The sequence below is a fragment of the Bufo bufo genome, chromosome 3 (assembly GCF_905171765.1).
Source record: "Bufo bufo chromosome 3, aBufBuf1.1, whole genome shotgun sequence".
Classification (NCBI taxonomy): Eukaryota; Metazoa; Chordata; class Amphibia; order Anura; family Bufonidae; genus Bufo; species Bufo bufo.
The window spans coordinates 299,685,969-299,708,842 of NC_053391.1; the positions used below are offsets into that span (position 1 = coordinate 299,685,969).

General features: G+C 41.6%; 1 protein-coding gene and 1 long non-coding RNA gene across 2 annotated transcripts in view; one reads left to right on the plus strand and one right to left on the minus strand.

The window, feature by feature from the left end:
• Nucleotides 1-5,707, plus strand: part of ADIPOR1 (adiponectin receptor 1) — a 54,433-nt gene extending 48,726 nt beyond the window's left edge. Inside the window, exon 9 of the mRNA XM_040424195.1 lies at nucleotides 4,258-5,707. Coding sequence (XP_040280129.1) covers nucleotides 4,258-4,386 — 129 coding nt within the window. The 3' untranslated portion in view covers nucleotides 4,387-5,707. The remainder of the gene's footprint in view (nucleotides 1-4,257) is intronic.
• A 3,157-nt stretch (nucleotides 5,708-8,864) lies between these two features.
• LOC120995174 lies at nucleotides 8,865-10,537 on the minus strand. The gene is made up of 2 exons (XR_005777545.1): nucleotides 10,500-10,537; nucleotides 8,865-10,416 (listed from the first exon to the last, which is right to left on the minus strand). It is a non-coding gene; the product is annotated as an uncharacterized LOC120995174 (long non-coding RNA).
• Nucleotides 10,538-22,874: the final 12,337 nt, after the last annotated feature.

Genomic DNA, 22,874 nt, shown 5'->3' on the forward strand with positions numbered 1-22,874 from the left:
CCATACCACATGAAGCTGGCTTGTTGGCGGTCGGCTATTATCTTAGCATGCGGGGACAGCAGTTTAAGGCACACAATGCCTTTGTCCTACAGCTGCTCAGATTCCTGCTGACGCATAACTTCTTCACTTTTGACGGTCGCCTCTACCACCAGCTCAGGGGTACGGCCATGGGTTGTTCCTGTGCGCCGTCGTATGCCAACCTGCTCCTGGGCTGGTGGGAGGCCACCGTCGTTTTTGGAGAGGGTGAACCGATGACCGGGCCCATTACCCTATGGGCCCGGTACATCGATGACATCCTTATAGTCTGGAATGCGGGCACCCTGGAATTTAAAAAGTTTGTGGACTTTCTTAATGATAACACCATAGGTCTCCGTTTTACCTATGAGGCCAATGACTGTTCCCTTCCTTTTTTGGATGTCCGCATCTCCAAGAAACCTGGAGGTGAACTTTCCACAACCGTTTTCCGTAAGACCACGGCCACTAACTCAGTCCTGCATTGGCAGAGTAGCCATCCCCTGCCATTAAAGAGAGGTATTCCCTACGGACATTACCTGCGCTTACGCAGGAACTGTTCTGATGAGGAAGAGTTATTGCGTCAGGCAGCAGACCTTCGCCAAAGGTTTAGGGCCAGGGGTTACCCTGACAAGGTACTGAGAGGGGCCTTTCAGAGAGCGGCTAACACCCCCAGAGAGACCTTACTTACTCCTAAGACCAGAGAGGAGGGTGACAGGAAAGTAAGATTCATTACTACTTTTGATGGTTCTGCAAAGGAATCCAGAGAGATTCTTGCACGACACTGGCCCATCTTACTCATGGATCCAGATGTCCGAGAAGTACTGCATGAACACCCTCAGGTGACGTTCATAAGAGGCCAAAGTCTTAAGGACGTATTGGTGCATAGTCATCTTGCACCACTAGTTAGACTTAGTATGTGGCTGAGCCGTCGCCCTGTGGGATGTTTTAGATGCAGTGGTTGCGTGGCCTGTAGCAATATTGACCAAGGTAAAACCTTCTACAGTACCAATCTCCAACGTAGTTTTGACATCAAAGATTTCATCTCATGTAGAACTACTGGTGTAATATATAAAATTACATGTATTTGCCAAAAAGAATACATTGGTAAGACAAAGCGCGAACTGCGCAGACGCATAGGAGAACATCTCCTGGATATTGCTAAGAGCCGTGATACCCCAGTGGCCCGCCATGTCTGCGATTTACACCAAGGCAATCCCAAAGCCATTAGAGTCATGGGTATTGAAGCTGTCAGTCCCCCCAAACGAGGGGGTGATTGGGACAAGATTCTTTTAAAACGAGAGTCACGGTGGATATTTCTTTTGAAGACTGTCGCACCAAATGGCCTAAATGAGCAGCTGAATTATAGTTGCTTCTTGTAGAAAGAATACATGCTGGCTCATCACCGTTAGTAATGATCTGTGTACCCCTTTTTTGTATTAACTGTCACCTTCCTGACATCGGTTTTACATTTTGTGCACCTATTTTGAGTGTGAACATCTTTTGGCCTTTACCCAAGTATCATAATTCTGTACATTCAGTTTCTGGGTCAATAATCAACAGCGACCAAGACCCTGCACGAAATACTAATATTAAATGTTACTTTCAATGATCACCTGTTTCTACCTGCTTTTCCGATTGTCTCTCTATCCCTGAGCTGTACCTATCCCACATAGGATAAATGGCCAATAATATCTATAAATTAGAACCCATTGTGGTTCACAATATTCAGCTGTACTCCCGATTGTCCGATCGATTGTATTTTGCTGAATATTTAGGAGCAATCGATATCTGAATTGCTTCTTATCTCTTCTGCTGTTTTGCACAGCGTCCGCGATCTCGCGATACCAACGTGAGTTCGCGCATGCGCAGGAGTGCGTTCTGTATCAGGCACTCTCTGTGCGTTGCAGGCCTCGTTTCCATATTGTGATGAGCGCATGCGCCGTGCTTACGTGCAGGCAGGTAAGCGCGTTCATTGGCCTCAATTACCGACGGCAGCAGCGGGAAACGAGCTGTATTTAAACAAGGAGGGCACACCAGGTCAGTTGGCGTCCCATATGCAGTTACTTACATCTGTATACTGCATCTTTCCTTAAACCTCCTACCGATGAGGTAGCCCACGCAGGGGCCGAACATCTTCGTGCACCTCAGGACCATATGACTGATCGTGTCATTTTGGTCTGCAGGCTTGATCACTTTATCCAGGTTTGACTTGCCTGACACCATATCATCTCCCCTGATGAACTGCCCCATGTCCTGGCAGCGAAACGTGCATGTAGGGATTTGCCTATGCATATTTAGGGACATATAGTATTCTAGATCAGGGACAGGTTCCGGACGGGGTCGTCCTTTCAAGGACGAGTGCCCTGTGGTCAGGCTGCTACCATATCTATAGCATTAGGGTTGGTGTTTAGACAGCTATAGGGATCACCCTAGGGACCCTACATGCATTGTCTGATCTGAATTTTCTCCTACCCTGTTATTCATCCGACCATCCATACAGGATGAACAACTGCTACAATATCGTATGGTGGAGCACCTGACGACCTTCCCTGGGTACTGGTAGGACATACTGGTTACCACCACAGTGCCGCCGTGCACTTTAATTATTTTGTTTCTGTTGCTGGGGTGACCATGGACCACTCTATCTAGCGGTTTGCCTCCATGCTTATCCCTGTATACAGTTTTCTTGCACACACTAATTAGGATTTTATCAGCATTAACTATTAAATGTTATGTTTTAGGATTATTCTTTCAGATTTCAGCAATAACTTCTGCAACTACAGGAAACGTTTGGTTGATCAGACGTGCACAACGGTCAGGAGTAATTCTTGACCATTCCTCTTTACAGAACTGTTTCAGTTCAGCAATATTCTTGGGATGTCTGGTGTGAATCACTTTCTTGAGGTCATGCCACAGCATCTCAATCGGGTTGAGGTCAGGACTCTGACTGGGCCATTCTAGAAGGCGTATTTTCTTCTGTTTAAGCCATTCTGTTGTTTAGTTACTTCTATGCTTTGGGTCGTTGTCCTTTTGCAACACCCATCTTCTGTTGAGCTTCAGCTGGTGGACAGATGGCCTTAAGTTCTCCTGAAAAATGTCTTGATAACTTGGGAATTTATTTTTCCTTCAATGATAACAATCTGTCCAGGTCCTGACGCAGCAAAGCAGCCCCAAACCATGATGCCCCCACCACCACCATACTTCACAGTAGGGATGAGGTTTTGATGTTGGTGTGCTGTGCCTCTTTTTTTTCCACATATAGTGTTGTGGTTTTATTCCAAACAACGCAACTTTGGTTTCATCTGTCCACAGAATATTTTGCCAGTACTGCTGTGGAACATCCAGGTGCTCTTGTGCAAACTGTAAACGTGCAGCAATGTTTTTTTGGACACCAGTGGCTTCCTCTGTGGTATCCTCCCATGAAATCCATTCTTGTTTAGTGTTTTACGTATCGTAGATTCGCTAACAGGGATGTTAGCATATGCCAGAGACTTTTGTAAGTCTTTAGCTGACACTCTAGGATTCTTCTTCACCTCATTGAGCAGTCTGCGCTGTGCTCTTGCAGTTATCTTTACAGGATGGCCACTGCTAGGGAGAGTAGCAGCAGTGCTGAACTTTCTCCATTTATAGACAATTTGTCTTACCGTGGACTGATGAACAGCAAGGCTTTTAGAGATACTTTTATAACCCTTTCCAGCTTTATGCAAGTCAACAATTCTTAATCGTAGGTCTTCTGAGAGCTCTTTTGTGCGAGGCATCATTCACATCAGGCAATGCTTCTTGTGAAAAGCAAACCCAGAAATGATGTGTGTTTTTTTATAGGGCAGGGCAGCTGTAACCAACACCTCCATTCTCATCTCATTGATTGGACTCCAGTTGTCTGACACCTCACTCTAATTAGCTATTGGAGATGTCATTAGTCTAGGGGTTCACATACTTTTTCCACCTGCACTGTGAATGTTTACATGGTGTGTTCAATAAAAACATGGTAACATTTAATTCTTTGTGTGTTATTAGTTTAAGCAGACTGTTATTGTCTATTGTTGTGACTTAGATGAAGATCAGATCACATTTTATGACCCATTTGTGCAGAAATCCATATTACTCCAAAGGGTTCACATACTTTTTCTTGCAACTATATATTGGAGAATAAGGAGTACTGTAACTTGTAGATAAGTTGCATAGGTTGGGCAACGTATGTTAAATAAAAATTGTTTCCCTATTTTCTTTCCTGTTTTCCAGTTTCAATCTCACCAGATCTTTCATGTCCTGGTTGTAGCTGCTGCTTTTATCCACTTCTATGGTGTCTCCAACCTACAGGAGTTCCGTTATGGGCTGGAGGGTGGCTGCACAGATGACTCTCTTCTGTAATGTCTGGACATAAGTAGATTTTCCTTTTTCCTCTGGAGATTTATACGGGGATAGTTAGAGAACTAAACCAATTTTAGAACCCAACTGTATTTTCACAATATGCCCAGAAGACCTCCGTTGTAAACCCTTGGGCATGATAACTCCTCACTATGGAATACAAGATATGGGAAGATAAAAATGAAGCTAAAGTGTATATTGAACAATACGTTTACATTGCCTTGTGTAATAAGAGGAAAGAGGCACTAGGTCTATTATTTTATATCAGTCACTCAACATTCTTCTGCCATTGTGGAATCATATAAACTAAACTTTATAGGAAGTCACTTCTTCTGATTTGGAACTTCTTGTACTAATGAGAGCAAGCATTAGTGGAGCTGGAATTTCACTTTGGTGACAACTTGTTGAGCACTTGTTCCTATTGTATTACATAAATCTTTACCAATGTACACATGCCAGTATGTGAGGGTTTGCTGTCTTCGTTAACAGAACTATAAAACAACATTTTATTGTATTTGACCCTAAAGCTGAACTCCTCAAAATTGACCGTTCAGATTTGACTGCGGCTATTAACCCTGATATCACTCATTCTCACCATCATGACACTCAAGAACTGCTGTAGCTATTCAGATCTTTTTTGTAGTCAGCAGTGATTTGTTTCAGGTTTGAAGAGCCTCTGTCAGCGACTTCAGTCCACCCAAGAGTGGAGGTGCCAGCCGGTTCAGACAGCAGAGGAGCTCAGCAGCTAAGCGGGTGGAAAGTTTAGTAAGTATTCTGTTCTCCCCGCTCAGCGCTCGCTTCCTTCTGCAGAGGCTCCGATGCCACCAATGAATGCCTACATATGGACCACAGAACATTGGCAAAATCATGCATTCCTAGGCATGATTTTGCTAAAACACACTGATACACCATAATAACACTGGGCCACCAGTGACTAAGTTAGCCACAGCACAGGCCCCATTAGACAGGGCTGTCTAGCCTTGTCAATCAACAGGGAAGGTGGGGGAGTGTACTGAGCATTGAGGGGCGTATAAGTAGCCCCGCACCAAGAGCTACACCGGCACCTCAGTGCTCGAACTGCCCAAGTTACATAAATATAAAACTGCAGATATCTCCGCTTCATTGCAAGCTAAAAAGAAATGTATGATTTTAATCAATATGATCAACCCTACAGGCAATATGCCAGGTTTAATAGGCTTGATCATGCTAACACAGGACTTTTTGAGGTTGGTTTCACTCAGTTTTTTTGGTTTGTTTTTTTAATGCAGTTTTTATAGCCAAAGCCTACCTATAGAATTGCCCCTTAACCCCTGACCTACTTTTGGCTTTGGCTCAAAAAATTGCAGCTTTTTTCCAGCATTTGTAAAACCACCTTAAGGAGTTAAAAATATTTGACTACTGTTCAGTCCTCACTTTAGCAGAGGATTAGCTAAAGAAGCTTTACAGTATAACAGCCCTAAGAGTGTATTCAAACACATCAAATTTGTTGCAGAAACTGAAAAGCCACACACTTGAATGGAGTTTTTTGTAGGCAAGCACATGTATTTGTGTTAAGGCTACTCATATGAATAGGACAGTCACAGAAACTTCAGCAACAAATCTGCCATATGCGAACATATTCTAGTAAATCTCCAAATTCCTATTCTATTGCAAGTGTAAAATATTCATGTTGTGCTTTAAAATGCTTAAGGCTACTTTCACACTAGCTTTTAAGTTTTCCGGTATTGAGTTCAGTCATAGGGGATCAATACCGGAAAAAAACGCTTCAGTTTTGTCCACATTCATTGTCAATGGGGACAAAACTGAACAGAACTGAGTGCTCCAAAATGCATTCCGTTCCGTTTAGTTGCGTTCCCATACCGGAGAGCAAACCGCAACATGTTGTAGTTTGCTTTCCGTCCTGGGATGCGGAGCAAGGCGGAACCATCATGACCCCCAATGCAAGTCAGTGGGGACGGATGCCACAATAGAAAACGGATCCGTCCCCCATTGACTTTCAATGTAGTTCATGACTGACCCATCTTGGCAATGTTAAAGATAATACAACCGGATCCGTTCATAACTGATGCAGATGGTTCTATTATCAGTAACAGGAGCATTTTTGCTGAACCCTGCCGGATCCAGCAAAAACGCTAGTGTAAAAGTAGCCTAATGCTGTGGTGACCCTTGCGGTGACTCTTAGATGTCTTTCCCTATCAACATCATAATAAAGAAATTGGCCAATATTCTAAAACGGTATATGTATTAAAAGTAAAAATACTGCAATGTCAAATTATACTAATGGTTTTAATTTTATTTTTACAAATGCACAGTGTTTCATTAGGTTGCCTCTTAATGAGAAAGCCTAATGGAGTTTCAATATTCTCTCTGGAAAAAGTTATCTAGTCCAGTAACCTGTATTTATAGTGTTTTCATGTTTTAGTTGCTCTGTGTTCTTTAGTCAAGGATGTAACACAATATGGCTGATTTTGGTTATGACTATCACTTTTATCGGAATAAAGTATCTGTCATGGCACATGTACATGACTGAATCACAGCTATGTACATGAGCTGTATATAGTTAGCCCAGGGATGTGATTGGATAGGAATATCTTTGTAAAATACTTTCCTGAACTCCCAGGCTTGGTTCAGATCCTGTATTTGGCACTAAATATTTGGTTCTTGAATGGAGTTGTAATATTACCACGTGCTTAAAGGGGTATTCCCATCTGAGACCATGGGGGCATATCGCTATGATATGTCCCCATTGTCTGATAGGTGCCTACACCGAGAATGGAGCGGAGAAGGTGGTAGCCGGAACCCCCCAAGTTATTTTCAGCGGCCCCTTAGAAATAAATGGAGGCCAGCTGCACATGCACACCCTCCACAACTTTTGGGGCTCCGTTCTCGGTGTAGGATCCGCACCTATCAGACAATGGGAGCATATCCTATCAATATGTCCCCATTATCTGAGATGGGAAAACCCCTTTTAAGCTATAAATCTTGTATACAATACTGAGAAAGAGGATGCACACTGGATACCACAAAACATCTTCACCTTGTAATGCGTTGCTCATTGTAAAAAAAAAAATACCAGTTATGCTAGTATGGTAACTCCCATCCTAGTAATTACAGTATGTATATAGATATATGCTCAGATTTATGCTAATAACTTGATGTATTTTTAATTACTTGAGAAGTCCAGAGTATACATAGGAACACCAATCCACAAACCTTGTATGCGCTTCCTCATGCCCTTATTGTTGTTCTTCCTAACATGTTTCTTTATTAGGTTTCTACGTGACCAAGACAGATAGCCAGGCAGAGTGCATGGGTTTAAAAAATATATATATATATTTATCTTTATTTATTTTTTTCACCTGTCATTTGTTCTTCTCCTCTGCTTCTGGCCGCCTTGATAAGCCAACAGCAGGCAAACAGATGTCATGTCACACTTATGGTCATCGGCGAATGGAAGTGGAGGAGAAGGGAGCTCTGCGCTGGAACTGGTGAGTCTTTTTTTTTTTTTTTTTTATTAACCTTGGCACCCTTCATGGACATATGAAAAAGAGTTTCTCAGTCTAGGAGAACCCCCTTAACACCCCATGGGGACAGAAACCAGCAGTCATTTCTTAACCAGCCAAAATAGCACACATGTTACTGTGCTTGTTAGGGGAAACTCAAAGTTGGTGACTTTTGAAACGGTGGTGGAGGCAATAACACTTTGTTAGGAAAGCATGCCACTCTTGTAAATTGCAGCAGTGGTAGAGAATCAATATCCATAACAAAGCATACAAGCTTTGCCTTTCTGCATTTGATGGCAATCACACTTTTCAAAATAATGTTTTATGTTTCCTTAAAGCTTAATATAAAACATTCCCCCTTAGCAAGCCAACCAAAAGCCTTGCTCTATACATATTACCACCTTTTTTTAATTTATTTTTTTACCTACTTGCATTCCATCTCCGGTTTGACACTGCGTCTTTCCATGTGAGCCAGGACAGGGATCTACTATAACTTTTCTGTCCAGTTTGATTTATTATGACTACAGCCAAACTAAAGGCAGAGACTGGAAATCTTATAATTTTATTGACCAATGCAGAGAGGAGGACAATAAAATCAGTGTGTAGTTAAACCGCCTATAAAGACAAATGTATGGATACTCGCCTATTTTCTCTTCTGCTCCTTCCTGCACTGTGCTCAGGTCCTCACTGCTGCCATGTGTTATTCTGGCTGCAGCAGTGCTGTTTTGTGCACATTTCAGCAGAGACGTCCCATGTAAGGTTGAGGCTGCTGTGGCAAGGAATGTCACTGCTGCAGCCAAGAAGATGTTAGCAGCCGGAGGACTGGAGCTCAGCGCTCTAAGAAACAGCACAGAAAACATTTGAGTATCCATTCATTTGTTATTTTAGGCCATTTACAGGGGTTGCCCGAGGTTTTTATATAGCTCGGACAACCCCTTTAAGTAACATAAGTTGAGCTAGACTTTTTTAGTTTAGCAAAAACTACTCTAACCCTTTTGCATGGAATTTCTAATGTCTGTTTGCTTTGGTGGTATGTTAATATAGCAGCTAGAGCTGTGAGTGAATTTGTAGCACTTAGCATGTTTTATACATGGATTAGTGAGATGTATGGTCTCATTTGTTACCATCACCTTGAGCTAAAAAGTATGTATATGTTCTTTACTCATTACTTTGAAACCTTTTTTTATTACTCAATAATTAGATTAAATGCATTCTTTTGTTTAAAGGCGTTGTGCACCTTTTGGGGGGTTTGGCAAACCACTGAAGGGGAAAGCATACTTGGCTGCATCCTGTCGCTGGCTCCCTCACTTCCCGGCCTCGGCTTCTCCTCTCAGCTCGCTGCTGTTTTGATGCCGCCGCAGTCAATTGAAGAAGCTGAGGCCAGGAAGCAGGTATGTATTCTTCCTTTTTAAAAGTCTGCCATAGAGGGGGGCTTTCCACCAAAGGTGCACAACATCCCTTCACAGAGGTTTTCTGGGAGTAGAATATTGATGACCGTCCTCGGGATAGATCATCAGGATCAGATTTTTCGGGTTAGACTCCCAGCATCCCCACTGATCAGCTGTTTGAAAAGGCCAAAGCACTCCTAGGTCAGTGATGTCATGTTCATCAGTCTCGTGGCCTTTATGTTGCTCAGTCCATTTCATGTGAAAGGGCCAGGGCTGCAGTACCAAGTACTGCCACTATACAGTGTACGGCACTGTACTTGGTATGCTGTTGACATACGATTAAAGGGGTTATCCAATATCTGAAATATCCCCCCAATCCCCGGACCCCCCCTTGTATGGCACCCACCTCCCTCTGGATCCCTGCACGGCCGCCGCTGCATCTCCCCTTCGTTTGGATCAAAACCTCTAGCGATGGGGGGAGCAGCCAATAGACAGTGACCAACCTCAAGGGGGCTCATCCCTGTCGCGGCCTGCTATTGGCAGCTCCCCCCGTCGCCATATGTTTTGAGCCGAGCGCCAGGGAAATGCAGCGGCAGCCCTGCAGAGATCCGGAGAGACGCTGTTGCTGGGGAGCAGGTAAGTATAATCCATACAAGGGGTCTGGGCATTGAGGGGGATATTTTAGATATCGGATAAGCCCTTTAATATTAGATCCCTGGGGGTCCAACCCCCGATCAGCAGTTTGATCTTTGTGGAAGGTGAGTTGGAGAAAGCTGCAATACCAAGCACAGCCACAACAAAAAGTATAGTGTTTGCAGTATGAACCACTGTATGCACCCTTTTTAAACAGCTGATTGGTGGGGGTGCAGGTAGTCCGCCCCCACAATCTATATTGGTGGCATATCCTAAGGATAGGCCCTACATTTTAAAATTATGAAGAACTCCATTAACAACTGGAGTAGCAGAAGAAGCGACTACTTCTGTGACCAGGCTGCACTTTTATCTAGGCTATACATTGTTACAAATCCAGCAGCTGTGTGAAGACACAGCCATGTAGAAGCTGAAGCCTATGAAAAAAATGCATGTGACTATTTTGTTTCAAAGGGGAATATGATGTGTTGCTGTGCCCTCAAATGTATTTACTCAGTGCAAAATGTTATATGTCACACCAGGGAAACAGCTGGCCAAAGTCAGAATGATTAGTAATGAATAGTGTTGAGCGAACTTGTGTTTTCAGGATCGCCGTACAAGGTTCGGGTTTTCTATGAACTCTGTTATGGTCCGTGGTAGTGGTATCCATAATGGAATTCTTAGATAACTCGAACCTTGTACACCGAACTTAAAAACACAAGTTCGCTCATCCATAATAATGAAGAATAAACTTTTATTTTGTCTGCCATGGAAAAAGAGTAGGCAAAAATTGTCTCCCCTGTATATTAGATGTCTCTCATTGAGAAAATGAAAAGGTTTCTGTTTTCCATTGAAGCAAATTCTGCAGCCTATGATTAGAGTGCTGCTCTGTAGAACATGAAAGTTTGTTTTGTTTTTTTTTTTTTGTTCTTTAGTCACTGTTCATATCAGGTTTAGTCAGTGTACATATTTGAAATGTACTGCTAGATGTATAAAACTGAATTCCTATACAGCTGCATACATCTGCCATTGATTCTGAATCGCTGTATACGCCTAGCAGATGTGATGTGGACTGCTTTGGTAAGAAATAATTAGCCTGCTAGAAGAGGTTTGCCCTAACGTTCATTGTTAAACACTTGGTGATTGTCTTTATATAGGATTATAATAATAATAAAATCTCCTTACCAGCTTGTTTTATAGGTTTTAACCTTAGAGGCCTATGATTTGCAATGATATGGCACCATCCTTGTCTACAGAAATGCAAACCGGAAAGTCATCCAACAGATTTAATTCATTATATATTTTTTCTTGAGTATTAATTGTGAGAAGCGCTGGGGGCTTGTGTACTAAGATGTCACATTTTCAAATAAAGAGATCAATATATGAATCTACTAATGTCTTGTGACTTCATGCACCAGTTCATTTAGAGATAGTTCCCAACGCCAAGCTAAATTTACCTTTTACCATGGGTTCTGTGCACTGAAAGATTTATACTGGTGAGGTCTTTTGGAGCTGTGGGATCTATGTACGGTAACTTTCTCACATAGAAATAGCTTTTTCACATACTCCAGAAGGGCTACTGTGAGGGTAAAAAATTATGAAAAGTTATACTGAGTATCAAACCTCTTCCCATACAACACTGCTGCTCTTATCCTCTGCTGGGATTTGTTTGGATAACTGCAGCAGTGACGTGCCCATGTACCACATGTGAATGCCTTCAAGGGCTCGTTCACACAAACGTTTTTTGCGTTCCGTATACGGGACGTTTATTGCGTTCCGTATACGGTCCAAATACAAAACCATTCATTTCAATGGGTCCGCAAAAAAAACATAATGTACTCCGTGAGCATTCCGTTTCTGTATGTCCGCATTTCCGTTCCGCTACATTTTGAGTCTTGTCCTATTATTGTCCGCAAATCATGTTCCGTGGCTCCATTCAAGTCAATGGGTCCGCAAAAAAAACGGAACACATACGGAAATGCATCCGTATATCTTCCGTATCCGTTCCGTTTTTACGGAACCATCTATTGAAAATTTTATGCCCAGCCCAATTTTTTCTATGTAATTACTGTATACTGTATATGGCATACGGAGAAACGGGAACACAACGGAAACAAAAAACTGAACAACGGATCCGTGAAAAACGGTCCACAAAACACTGAAAAAGCCATACGGTCGTGTGAACAAGCCCTAAGCTTGATACTGCTGAAGTTTTTTTTACAATGAAGACTGATGTCGTGTTTTGCCTTAACCCTTTCAATCCCGGAGGATTTTTTTTACTTATGCATTTTAATTTTTTTTACTCCCAGCCTTCCCGGAGCCATAACTTTTATATCTTTCCATTCACATTGTTGTATTAGGGCTTGTTTTAATGGCACCATTTAACTTTTGCATACAATGTAGTGGGAAGCTGGAACAACATCCAAATGGGGTGGAATTAGAAACAAAATGCAACTCCACCACAGTTTTATGGGTTTTGTTTTTACGACGATCCCTGTGCAGTAAAACTGACCTGTTCCCTTTGGGGAGGTGAAGCAAAGAAAAAAATAGAATCTGCCATTACTACTTTTAATATCATGGGCAATGTCAGATTTTAATTTTTTTTTTGTGATATGAATTTTTAGATTTTTTTTAAAAATATTTATTTTTTACTTTGTCACCAATGGTGACAATAACATGCAATCATTAGATTGCCATTTATCTTCTGTAATTATTTTTTATTTTTTTCATTACAGAATTTTGTATATTCAAATGCAGTGCTGCCACCTACAATCCAGCATTAGAATATACTAGTGATCGATGTGGAAGCCTTGTTTAGGATCAGGACTTTTACTACTATGAAACTCCTCCCCGATCTCAGCCAGGGGAAGTCACCCTGGGCCAGGAAGCACACGCTTCTGGTTTTAGTGTTAAGATGGTGTGGTCACATTTGACCACTGCATCTGAGGTGTTAAATGGCTGGCATCATCGTTATCTCCAATCACAGACATTATTCCCGTATGTCTGCTCTCAAGAGAAAGTGTTATCTCAAACCTCACACTTCTGCTATACATGTATGGCTCTGGAAGTGAAGCAGTTTATTAAAGTTTATTAAACCCATTCTTAATGCCCTAAAAGGAATTTTTTTTAATATACCTTTTTTCCTTGTGAAATGGGCTCTTGAAGTCAAAGCTTATCAATCTTTGCAATCTGTACACTCGTGGACCACGGTCATGTCTGCATTGTATGGGAGTAGATTCCACTGTGTGACCTAGTGAGCGTTGTACAGGCAGGAACACACATCGCCACTCCTGCCTGTGTGTTTTGCTATAGCCTGACATAGATTTGCTATGCCTGACTTTAGTGGAGCGGGCACAGGCAGAAGCAGCAATGCACTATGCAGAACTCCTGCCTGCGTCCGCTCGCTCCACTCTGCTAAAACACTTGCATAGTGCAGGGTCTAGTATATTACAGCAAGCGGGCGCAGACAGGAGGTCAGCATAGTGCAGCGTTGCTCCTGCCTGTGCCTACTTCACTAAAGCCTGGCTATAGCAGAGTGGATAGGCAAAAGCAGTTCTGTATGCTCTTGCTGTGCAGCACTCACTGGGTCCCGCAGTGAAATCTACTTCCATACATTGTGGACATGTCAGCAGTGTACAAGTGTAAGGATTGCAAAGTGCAGTAGGTACATGAACTTGACCTGCCTATTTCGTATGGCAAAAAAAAGTGTATATTCAAAAAATAAATTTTAGTGCATTTAGAATAGGGGTTAATAAACTTTAGTGTAGGTACACTTTGAGTGCATTTGTGTTCCTGGAGTCATCTAGAGGTTAGAGTATTTTGCAAACCTTATGAGCTATGCATTTTGCATATTTGACTTTTTAGATTCTTTAACCCCTTCTACCCGGGGCCAGCTTTCCCCCTCCTGCCTAGGCCATTTTTTGCAAATATGAAATGTCACTTTATATGGTAATAACTTTGGAACACTTTTATTTATCCAAACCATTCTGAGATTGTTTTCTCTTGACACATTGTACTTCATAAATTTGAGTCAATATACACTGCCTGTCCCAAAAAAAAAGTCTCCAACTGGATTTAACTAAGCAAATAGTTATGAGCCTCCTATTGAATAATTACTGCATGGTCGATTTATCTTTCAGCTGGCAACAAGTTATTTAACCCTAACTGGTGCAACGAGTTGCTTCTCCTTTCTTAAACAACTATGTTGAAAGACACATATCTCGTGGTCGTGGAAAAAATGTTAGTCTGTTTGAGAAGGGTCAAATCATCGGCATGCATCAAGCAGGGAAAACCTCTAAGGAGATTGCAGAAACTACTAAAATTGGGTTAAGAACTGTTCAATGCATTATTAGAAACTGGAAGGATAGTGGGGACCTATCGTATTCAAGGAAGAAATGTGGCGGGAAAAAAATCCAGAATGATCGTGATCGGCGATCACTTAAACGTTTGGTGAAATCAAATCGAAGAAATACAAGTAGAACTCAGGGCTATGTTTAATAGTGAAAGTAAGTGCATTTCCACACGCACAATGCGAAGGGAACTCAAGGGATTGGGACTGAACAGCTATGTAGCCGTAAGAAAACTGCTAATCAGTGAGGCAAACCAGAAAAAAAGGCTTCAATTTGCTAGGGAGCATAAAGATTGGACTCTGGAGCAATGGAAGAAGGGCATGTGGTCTGATGAGTCCAGAGTGGCAGGTAAAGTGATGCACCCATCATGCCTAGTGCCTACTGTACAAGCCTGTGGGGGCAGTGCTATGATCTGGGGTTGCTGCAGTTTGTCAGGTCTAGGTTCAGCAACAGTATGTGCTCCAAGAATGAGGTCAGCTGGCTACCTGAACATACTGAATGACCAGGTTATTCCATCAATGGATTTTTTTTCTACCCTGATGGCACAGGCATATTCCAAGATGACAATGCCAGGATTCATCGGGCTCAGATTGTGAAGGAATGGTTCTGGGAGCATGAGAGATCATTTTCACACATGTATTGGCCACCACAGTGTCCAGACCTTAACCCCATTGAGAATCTTTGGGATGTGCTGGAGAAGGCTTTGCGCAGCAGTCAGAGTCTACCATCATCAATGCAAGATCTTGGTGAAAAATTAATGCAACACTGGATGGAAAAATATCTTGTGACATTGCAGAAGCTTATCGAAACAATGCCATAGCAAATGCGTGCCGTAATCAAAGCTAAAGGCGGACCAACAAAATATTTTTGGTGGCAACCTTTTTTTTTGGACGGGCAGTGTATTTTACCTTTTTATTTATTCAAAAATCCCAAATTTACCAGAAACTTTAAAAAAAATTCAATTTCTCTGCTTTTAAAACAGAATAGAAAGTGATACCTCATAAAATATTTATTACTTAACATTCCCCATATGTCAACTTTATGTTGGCATCATTTTGTAAATGTAATATTTTATTTAAAAAAATTTAGGACGTTAGAAAGCTTAGAATTTTATAAGCAATTCTTAAAATATTTAAGAAAATTTCCAAAACCCACTTTTTAAGGACCAGTTCAGGTCTGAAATCACTTTGTGGGGCTTACATAGTGGAAACCCTCCATAAATGACCCCATTGTAGAAACTACACCCCTCAAGTTACTCAAAACTGATTTTACAAACTTTGTTAACCCTTTAGGTGTTCCACAAGAATTAAAGGAAAATGGAGATCAAATTTCAAAATTTCCCTTTTTTGGCAGATTTTCCGTTTTAATCAATTTTTCATTTAACACATCGAGAGTTAACAGCCAAACAAAACTCCAATATTTATTACCCTGATTCTGCGGTCTAAAGAAGCGCCCACATGTGGTCGTAAACTGATGTAAGGGCACACGGCAGGGAGCAGGAATGCAGATTTTGCTGGACTGGTTTTTAGATGCCATGTCCCATTTGAAGCCCCTCTGATGCACCCTTACAGTAGAAACTCTTTGGAAATTTTGGAAACTAGGGGATAAGGTGCCAGTTTTATTGGTACTGTTTTGGGGATACATATGGATTTTAATTGCTCTATGTTATGTTTTTTGTGAGGCAAGGTAACCCAAAAAATGGCTGTTTTGGCACAGTTTTTATTTTTTACAACATTCATCTGACTGGGTAGATCATCTACTATTTTTTATAGAGCAGGTTGTTACGGACGCAATGATGTCAAATGTCTACTTTCTTTGTTTCAGTTTTACATAATAAAGCATTTTTGAAGAAAGAATTGTTTTGGTGTCTCCATTTTCTGAACGCCATTTGTTTTTATTTTTCTGCCGATCGTCTAGTGCAAGGGCTCTTTTTTTGCTGGAAGAGTTGATGTTTTTATTGGTACCATTTTTGGGTACATATGATTTTTTGATCATTCATTATTACACTTTATGGGGCAAGGTGACCAAAAAATTTGGTTGTTTTGAGACCATTTTATTTATTTTTACAACGTTCACCTGAGGGGTTGATAATGTGACATTTTTATAGAGCAGATCGTTACGGACGTGACAATACCTAATATGTATACTTTTTCTTATTTAACCCCTTAAGGACGCAGGGCGTACCGGTACGTCCTAACTTTAAATCGTTATTCCGGCGCCGCGGGTGTTAATCGGAACAGGATGCCGGCTGAAATCATTCAGCCGGCATCCTGTCAATGCCAGGGGGGGTCATGTGACCCCCCCCCCCCCCCCCGTATCGGCGATCACCGCAAACCGCAGGTCAATTCAGACCTGCGGTTTGCTGCGCTTCCTGCAGCTTCTGATCCCCTTTAGTGTTCCGAAACTTTAGTGTCCTGAAAATGAAGATTTTGCACCGTCGTCCCCCCCCCTCCCCCCCGCACCACTGCATGATTTTTTGCCGGCGGGTGGTGCAGGGGGGGGAGTTGTGGGTGGTAGGGGCGGTGCGGCAGCCCGCCTCCTCTTGAAAATTCGTTGGTGTACAGCGGGTATACCAGGGTGTCAGCACATTGCTGTCACCCTGGTATAAACGGCTGACATCTGTGCAGATGTCAGCCGTTTAACCCTTTCCATACTGCGGTCCGTATAGACCGCTGTATGGAAAAAGTTAACAGTAAGAGGGAGCTCCCTCCCTCTCCCATCGGGGGGCTGCAGTGCCTTTGCAGCCCCCCGATGGAGAGGGAGAGAGCTCCCAGACAGCCCCGTCCTTACTCTTCCCCGTCTGCGAAGTTCTGAGCAGACGGGGAAGGTTCCCATGGCAACAGGACGCCGTCTCAGGCATCCTGCTGTCCATGGTGCTGAACAGATCTGTGCTAAAGGCAGAGATCTGTTCAGACAAAGTGTAAGTAGAATACAGTACACTATATATTGTACTGTACTGTATTATAGACATCAGACCCATTGGATCTTCAAGAACCAAGTGGGTCTGGGTCAAAAAAAAAATGTGAAAAAAAAAGTAAAAATCAAAAAACACATTTATCACTGATGAAAAATAAAATTCCCTCCACATTTTTGGTATCGCCGTGTCCGTAACGACCTGATCTATAAAACGGTCATGTTACTTTCCCCGCATAGTGAACGCCATAAAAATAAAAACTATTAGGAAATTTACATTTTGCCCACCATACTTCCCAAAAAAAGGTAATAAAAGTGATCAAAAAAGTCGCATGTACGCCAAAATAGTACCAATCAAACCGTCATCTCATCCCGCAAAAATCATACCCTACCCAAGATAATCGCCCAAAAACTGAAAAAACTATGGCTCTTAGACTATGGAAACACTAAAACATAATTTTTTTTTTGTTTCAAAAATGAAATCGTGTAAAACTTAAATAAATAAAAAAAATGTATACATATTAGGTATTGCCGCGTCCGTATCGACCGGTTCTATAAAAATATCACATGACCTAACCCCTCAGGTGACCACCGTAAAAAAATAAAAATAAAAACGGTGTAAAAAAAGCAATTTTTTGTCATCTTACGTCACAAAAAGTGTAATAGCAAGCGATCAAAAAGTCATATGCACCCCAAACCGTCATCTCATCCCGCAAAAAATTAGACCCTACTTAAGATAATCGCCCAAAAACTATGGCTCTTAGACTATGGAGACACTAAAACTTTTTTTTGTTTTAAAAATGAAATCATTGTGTAAAACTTACATAAATAAAAAAAATTGTATACATATTAGGTATCGCCGCGTCCGTGACAACCTGCTCTATAAAATTACCACATGATCTAACCTGTCAGATGAATGTTGTAAATAACAAAAAAAAAGTGCCAAAAAATCTATTTCTTGTTACCTTGCCGCACAAAAAAGTGTAATATAGAGCAACCAAAAATCATATGTACCCTAAACTAGTACCAACAAAACTGCCACCCTATCCCGTAGTTTCTAAAATGGGGTCATTTTTTGGAGTTTCTACTCTAGGGGTGCATCAGGGGGGCTTCAAATGGGACATGGTGTCAAAAAAAAACCAGTCCAGCAAAATCTGCCTTCCAAAAACCGTATGGCATTCCTTTCCTTCTGCGCCCTGCCGTGTGCCCGTACAGCGGTTTACGACCACATATGGGGTGTTTCTGTAAACTACAGAATCAGGGCCATAAATAATGAGTTTTGTTTGGCTGTTAACCCTTGCTTTGTAACTGGAAAAAAAATATTAAAATGGAAAATCTGCCAAAAAAGTGAAATTTTGAAATTGTATCTCTATTTTCCATTAAATGTTGTGCAACACCTAAAGGGTTAACAAAGTTTGTAAAATCAGTTTTGAATACCTTGAGGGGTGTAGTTTCTTAGATGGGGTCACTTTTATGGAGTTTCTACTCTAGGGGTGCATCAGGGGGGCTTCAAATGGGACATGGTGTCAAAACAACAGTCCAGCAAAATCTGGCTTCCAAAAACCATACGGCGCACCTTTCCCTCTACGCCCTACTGTGTGCCCGTACAGTAGTTTACGGCCACATATGGGGTGTTTCTGTAAACGGCAGAGTCAGGGCAATAAAGATACAGTCTTGTTTGGCTGTTAACCCTTGCTTTGTTAGTGGAAAAAATGGGTTAAAATGGAAAATTAGGCAAAAAAAATGAAATTCTCAAATTTCATCCCCATTTGCCAATAACTCTTGTGCAACACCTAAAGGGTTAACGAAGTTTGTAAAATCAGTTTTGAATACCTTGAGGGGTGTAGTTTATAGAATGGGGTCATTTCTGGGCAGTTTCTATTATGTAAGCCTCGCAAAGTGACTTCAGACCTGTAGTGGTCCCTAAAAATTGGGTTTTTGTAAATTTCGGAAAAATTTCAAGATTTGCTTCTAAACTTCTAAGCCTTGTAACATCCCCAAAAAATAAAATATCATTCCCAAAATGCTACAAACATGAAGTAGACATATGGGGAATGTAAAGTCATCACAATTTTTGGGGGTATTACTACGTATTACAGAAGTAGAAAAACTGAAACTTTTGAAATTTGCAAATTTTTCAAAATTTTTGGTAAATATGTGTTTTTTTTATGCCAATTTTAGCAGTGTCATGAAGTACAATATGTGACGAAAAAACTCTCTCAGAACGGCCTGGATAAGTCAAAGCGTTTTAACCACCTCAGCCCCCAGTGCTTAAACACCCTGAAAGACCTGGCCACTTTTTACACTTCTGACCTACACTACTTTCACCGTTTATTGCTCGGTCATGCAACTTACCACCCAAATGAATTTTACCTCCTTTTCTTCTCACTAATAGAGCTTTCATTTGGTGGTATTTCTTTGCTGCTGACATTTTTACTTTTTTTGTTATTAATCGAAATTTAACTATTTTTTTGCAAAAAAATGACATTTTTCACTTTCAGTTGTAAAATTTTGCAAAAAAAAACGAGATCCATATATAAATTTTGCTCTAAATTTATTGTTCTACATGTCTTTGATAAAAAAAAAAATGTTTGGGTAAAAAAAAAAATGGTTTGGGTAAAAGTTATAGCGTTTACAAACTATGGTACAAAAATGTGAATTTCCGCTTTTTGAAGCAGCTCTGACTTTCTGAGCACCTGTCATGTTTCCTGAGGTTCTACAATGCCCAGACAGTACAAACACCCCACAAATGACCCCATTTCGGAAAGTACACACCCTAAGGTATTCGCTGATGGCCATAGTGAGTTCATAGAACTTTTTATTTTTTGTCACAAGTTAGCGGAAAATGATGATTTTTTTTTTTTTTTTTTTCTTACAAAGTCTCATATTCCACTAACTTGTGACAAAAAATAAAAAGTTCTATGAACTCACTATGCCCATCAGCGAATACCTTGGGGTCTCTTCTTTCCAAAATGGGGTCACTTGTGGGGTAGTTATACTGCCCTGGCATTCTAGGGGCCCAAATGTGTGGTAAGGAGTTTGAAATCAAATTCTGTAAAAAATGACCTGTGAAATCCGAAAGGTGCTCTTTGGAATATGGGCCCCTTTGCCCACCTAGGCTGCAAAAAAGTGTCACACATCTGGTATCTCCGTACTCAGGAGAAGGTGGGGAATGTGTTTTGGGGTGTCTTTTTACATATACCCATGCTGGGTGAGATAAATATCTTGGTCAAATGCCAACTTTGTATAAAAAAAATGGGAAAAGTTGTCTTTTGCCAAGATATTTCTCTCACCCAGCATGGGTATATGTAAAATATATGTATAACTACCCTACAAGTGACCCCATTTTGGAAAGAAGAGACCCCAAGGTATTCGCTGATGGGCATAGTGAGTTCATGGAAGTTTTTATTTTTTGTCACAAGTTAGTGGAATATGAGACTTTGTATGGAAAAGAAAATCATAATTTTCCACTAACTTGTGACAAAAAATAAAAAATTCCAGGAACTTGCCATGCCCCTCACGGAATACCTTGGGGTGTCTTCTTTCCAAAATGGGGTCACTTGTGGGGTAGTTATACTGCCCTGGCATTCTAGGGGCCCAAATGTGTGGTAAGTAGGTAAATGACCTGTGAAATCCGAAAGGTGCTCTTTGGAATGTGGGCCCCTTTGCCCACCTAGGCTGCAAAAAAGTGTCACACATCTGGTATCTCCGTACTCAGGAGAAGGTGGGGAATGTGTTTTTTTTGTGGTGTCATTTTACATATACCCATGCTGGGTGAGAGAAATATCTTGGCAAAAGACAACTTTTCCCATTTTTTTTATACAAAGTTGGCATTTGACCAAGATACTTATCTCACCCAGCATGGGTATATGTAAAAAGACACCCCAAAACACATTCCTCAACTTCTCCTGAATGCAGAGATACCAGATGTGTGACACTTTTTTGCAGCCTAGGTGGGCAAAGGGGCCCAAATTCCTTTTAGGAGGGCATTTTTAGACATTTGGATACCAGACTTCTTCTCACGCTTTGGGGCCCCTAAAATGCCAGGGCAGTATAAATACCCCACATGTGACCCCATTTTGGAAAGAAGACACCCCAAGGTATTCAATGATGGGCATGGCGAGTTCATTGAAAAAAAAAATTGATTTTTTTGATTTTGTTCTCACAAAGTCTCCCTTTCTGCTAACTTGGGACAAAAATTTCAATCTTTCATGGACTCAATATGCCCCTCAGCGAATACCTTGGGGTGTCTTCTTTCCAAAATGGTGTTATTTGTGGGGTGTTTTTACTGCCCTGGCATTTGAGGGTCTCCGCAATCATTACATGTATGCCCAGCATTAGGAGTTTCTGCTATTCTCCTTATATTGAGCATACGGGTAATGAGATTTTTTTTTTCCGTTCAGCCTCTGGGCTGAAAGAAAAAAATGAACGGCACAGATTTCTTCATTCGCATCGATCAATGTGGATGAAAAAATCTCTGCCAAAAAAAGAAAAAGGAGGGGAAAGGCGTCTGCCAGGACATAGGAGCTCCGCCCAACATCCATACCCACTTCAGCTCGTATGCCCTGGCAAACCAGATTTCTCCATTCACATCAATCGATGTGGATGAATAAATCATTGCCGGGATTTTTTTTTTTATATATATACAAAGTGTTTGCCAAAGTATATGAACACCGCCACCTCCTCAGCTCATATGCCTCGGCAAACATATCTTTTACTGCAGAGGAGAAATCTCGTCTTGCAGCGCCGCATACACCGACTTGCGTGTAATCTGACAGCAGCGCAATGCTTCTGTCCGAATGCACATCAGTGCTGCAGCTAGTCGATCGGTTGGTCCACCTGAAAGGTAAAAAAAACAAAACAAAAAAGAAAAAAACCAGGCCGCAAAGCAATAACTTTATTAACTTTAGAACAGAACATATTAACTTTTTTTTAACTTTTTTACTTACCGGTAATTTTTTTTTTGTTTAGTTTTTTTTACCTTTATAGAACAAACCTCTCCTTCCCCATGGGACAATGTGCAAAGCGCAAATCGCCCAAAGATGTGGCGAAGTACGTTATGCACTTTATCCCAGGTGAAAGGAGAGGTTTGCAGCAGCTGAGAGTAAAAGGGCCCTAATAGCCCTGTGTGCCTGTCCTGTGAGATGCAATCCCTATGCTAGGTGTACCTGTGTGTGGTACTTCCGGAAACACTCACCAAAGCATAGGGCAGGGTGGTCAGGACAGTCAGGACAGAAATAGCGGGTGTCACGCCTTATTCCACTCCTGCTACAGACACGACATCTTTTTCGGGGTGGCGGTTGGGTTGAGGTACCAGGAACGACACTGGGGAAATGTCGCTCGTGTAGACGGCTAACTACAATGGTGGATGGGGCCACGGAACCTCCTGGGTAAAGGAGGTTCTCGATGATCTCTTCCTGGAATTTGAGGAAAGATCGTGTTCTCCCAGCCTTACTGTAGAGAACAAAACTATTGTACAGCGCCAATTGAATTAAATATACAGACACCTTCTTATACCAGCGTCTGGTTCTGCGGGAAACTAAATACGGAGACAACATCTGGTCATTGAAGTCCACCCCTCCCATGAGCGCATTATAGTCGTGGACACAGAGGGGCTTTTCAATGACACGGGTTGCTCGCTCAATTTGGATTGTCGTGTCTGCGTGAATGGAGGAGAGCATGTAAACGTCACGCTTGTCTCTCCATTT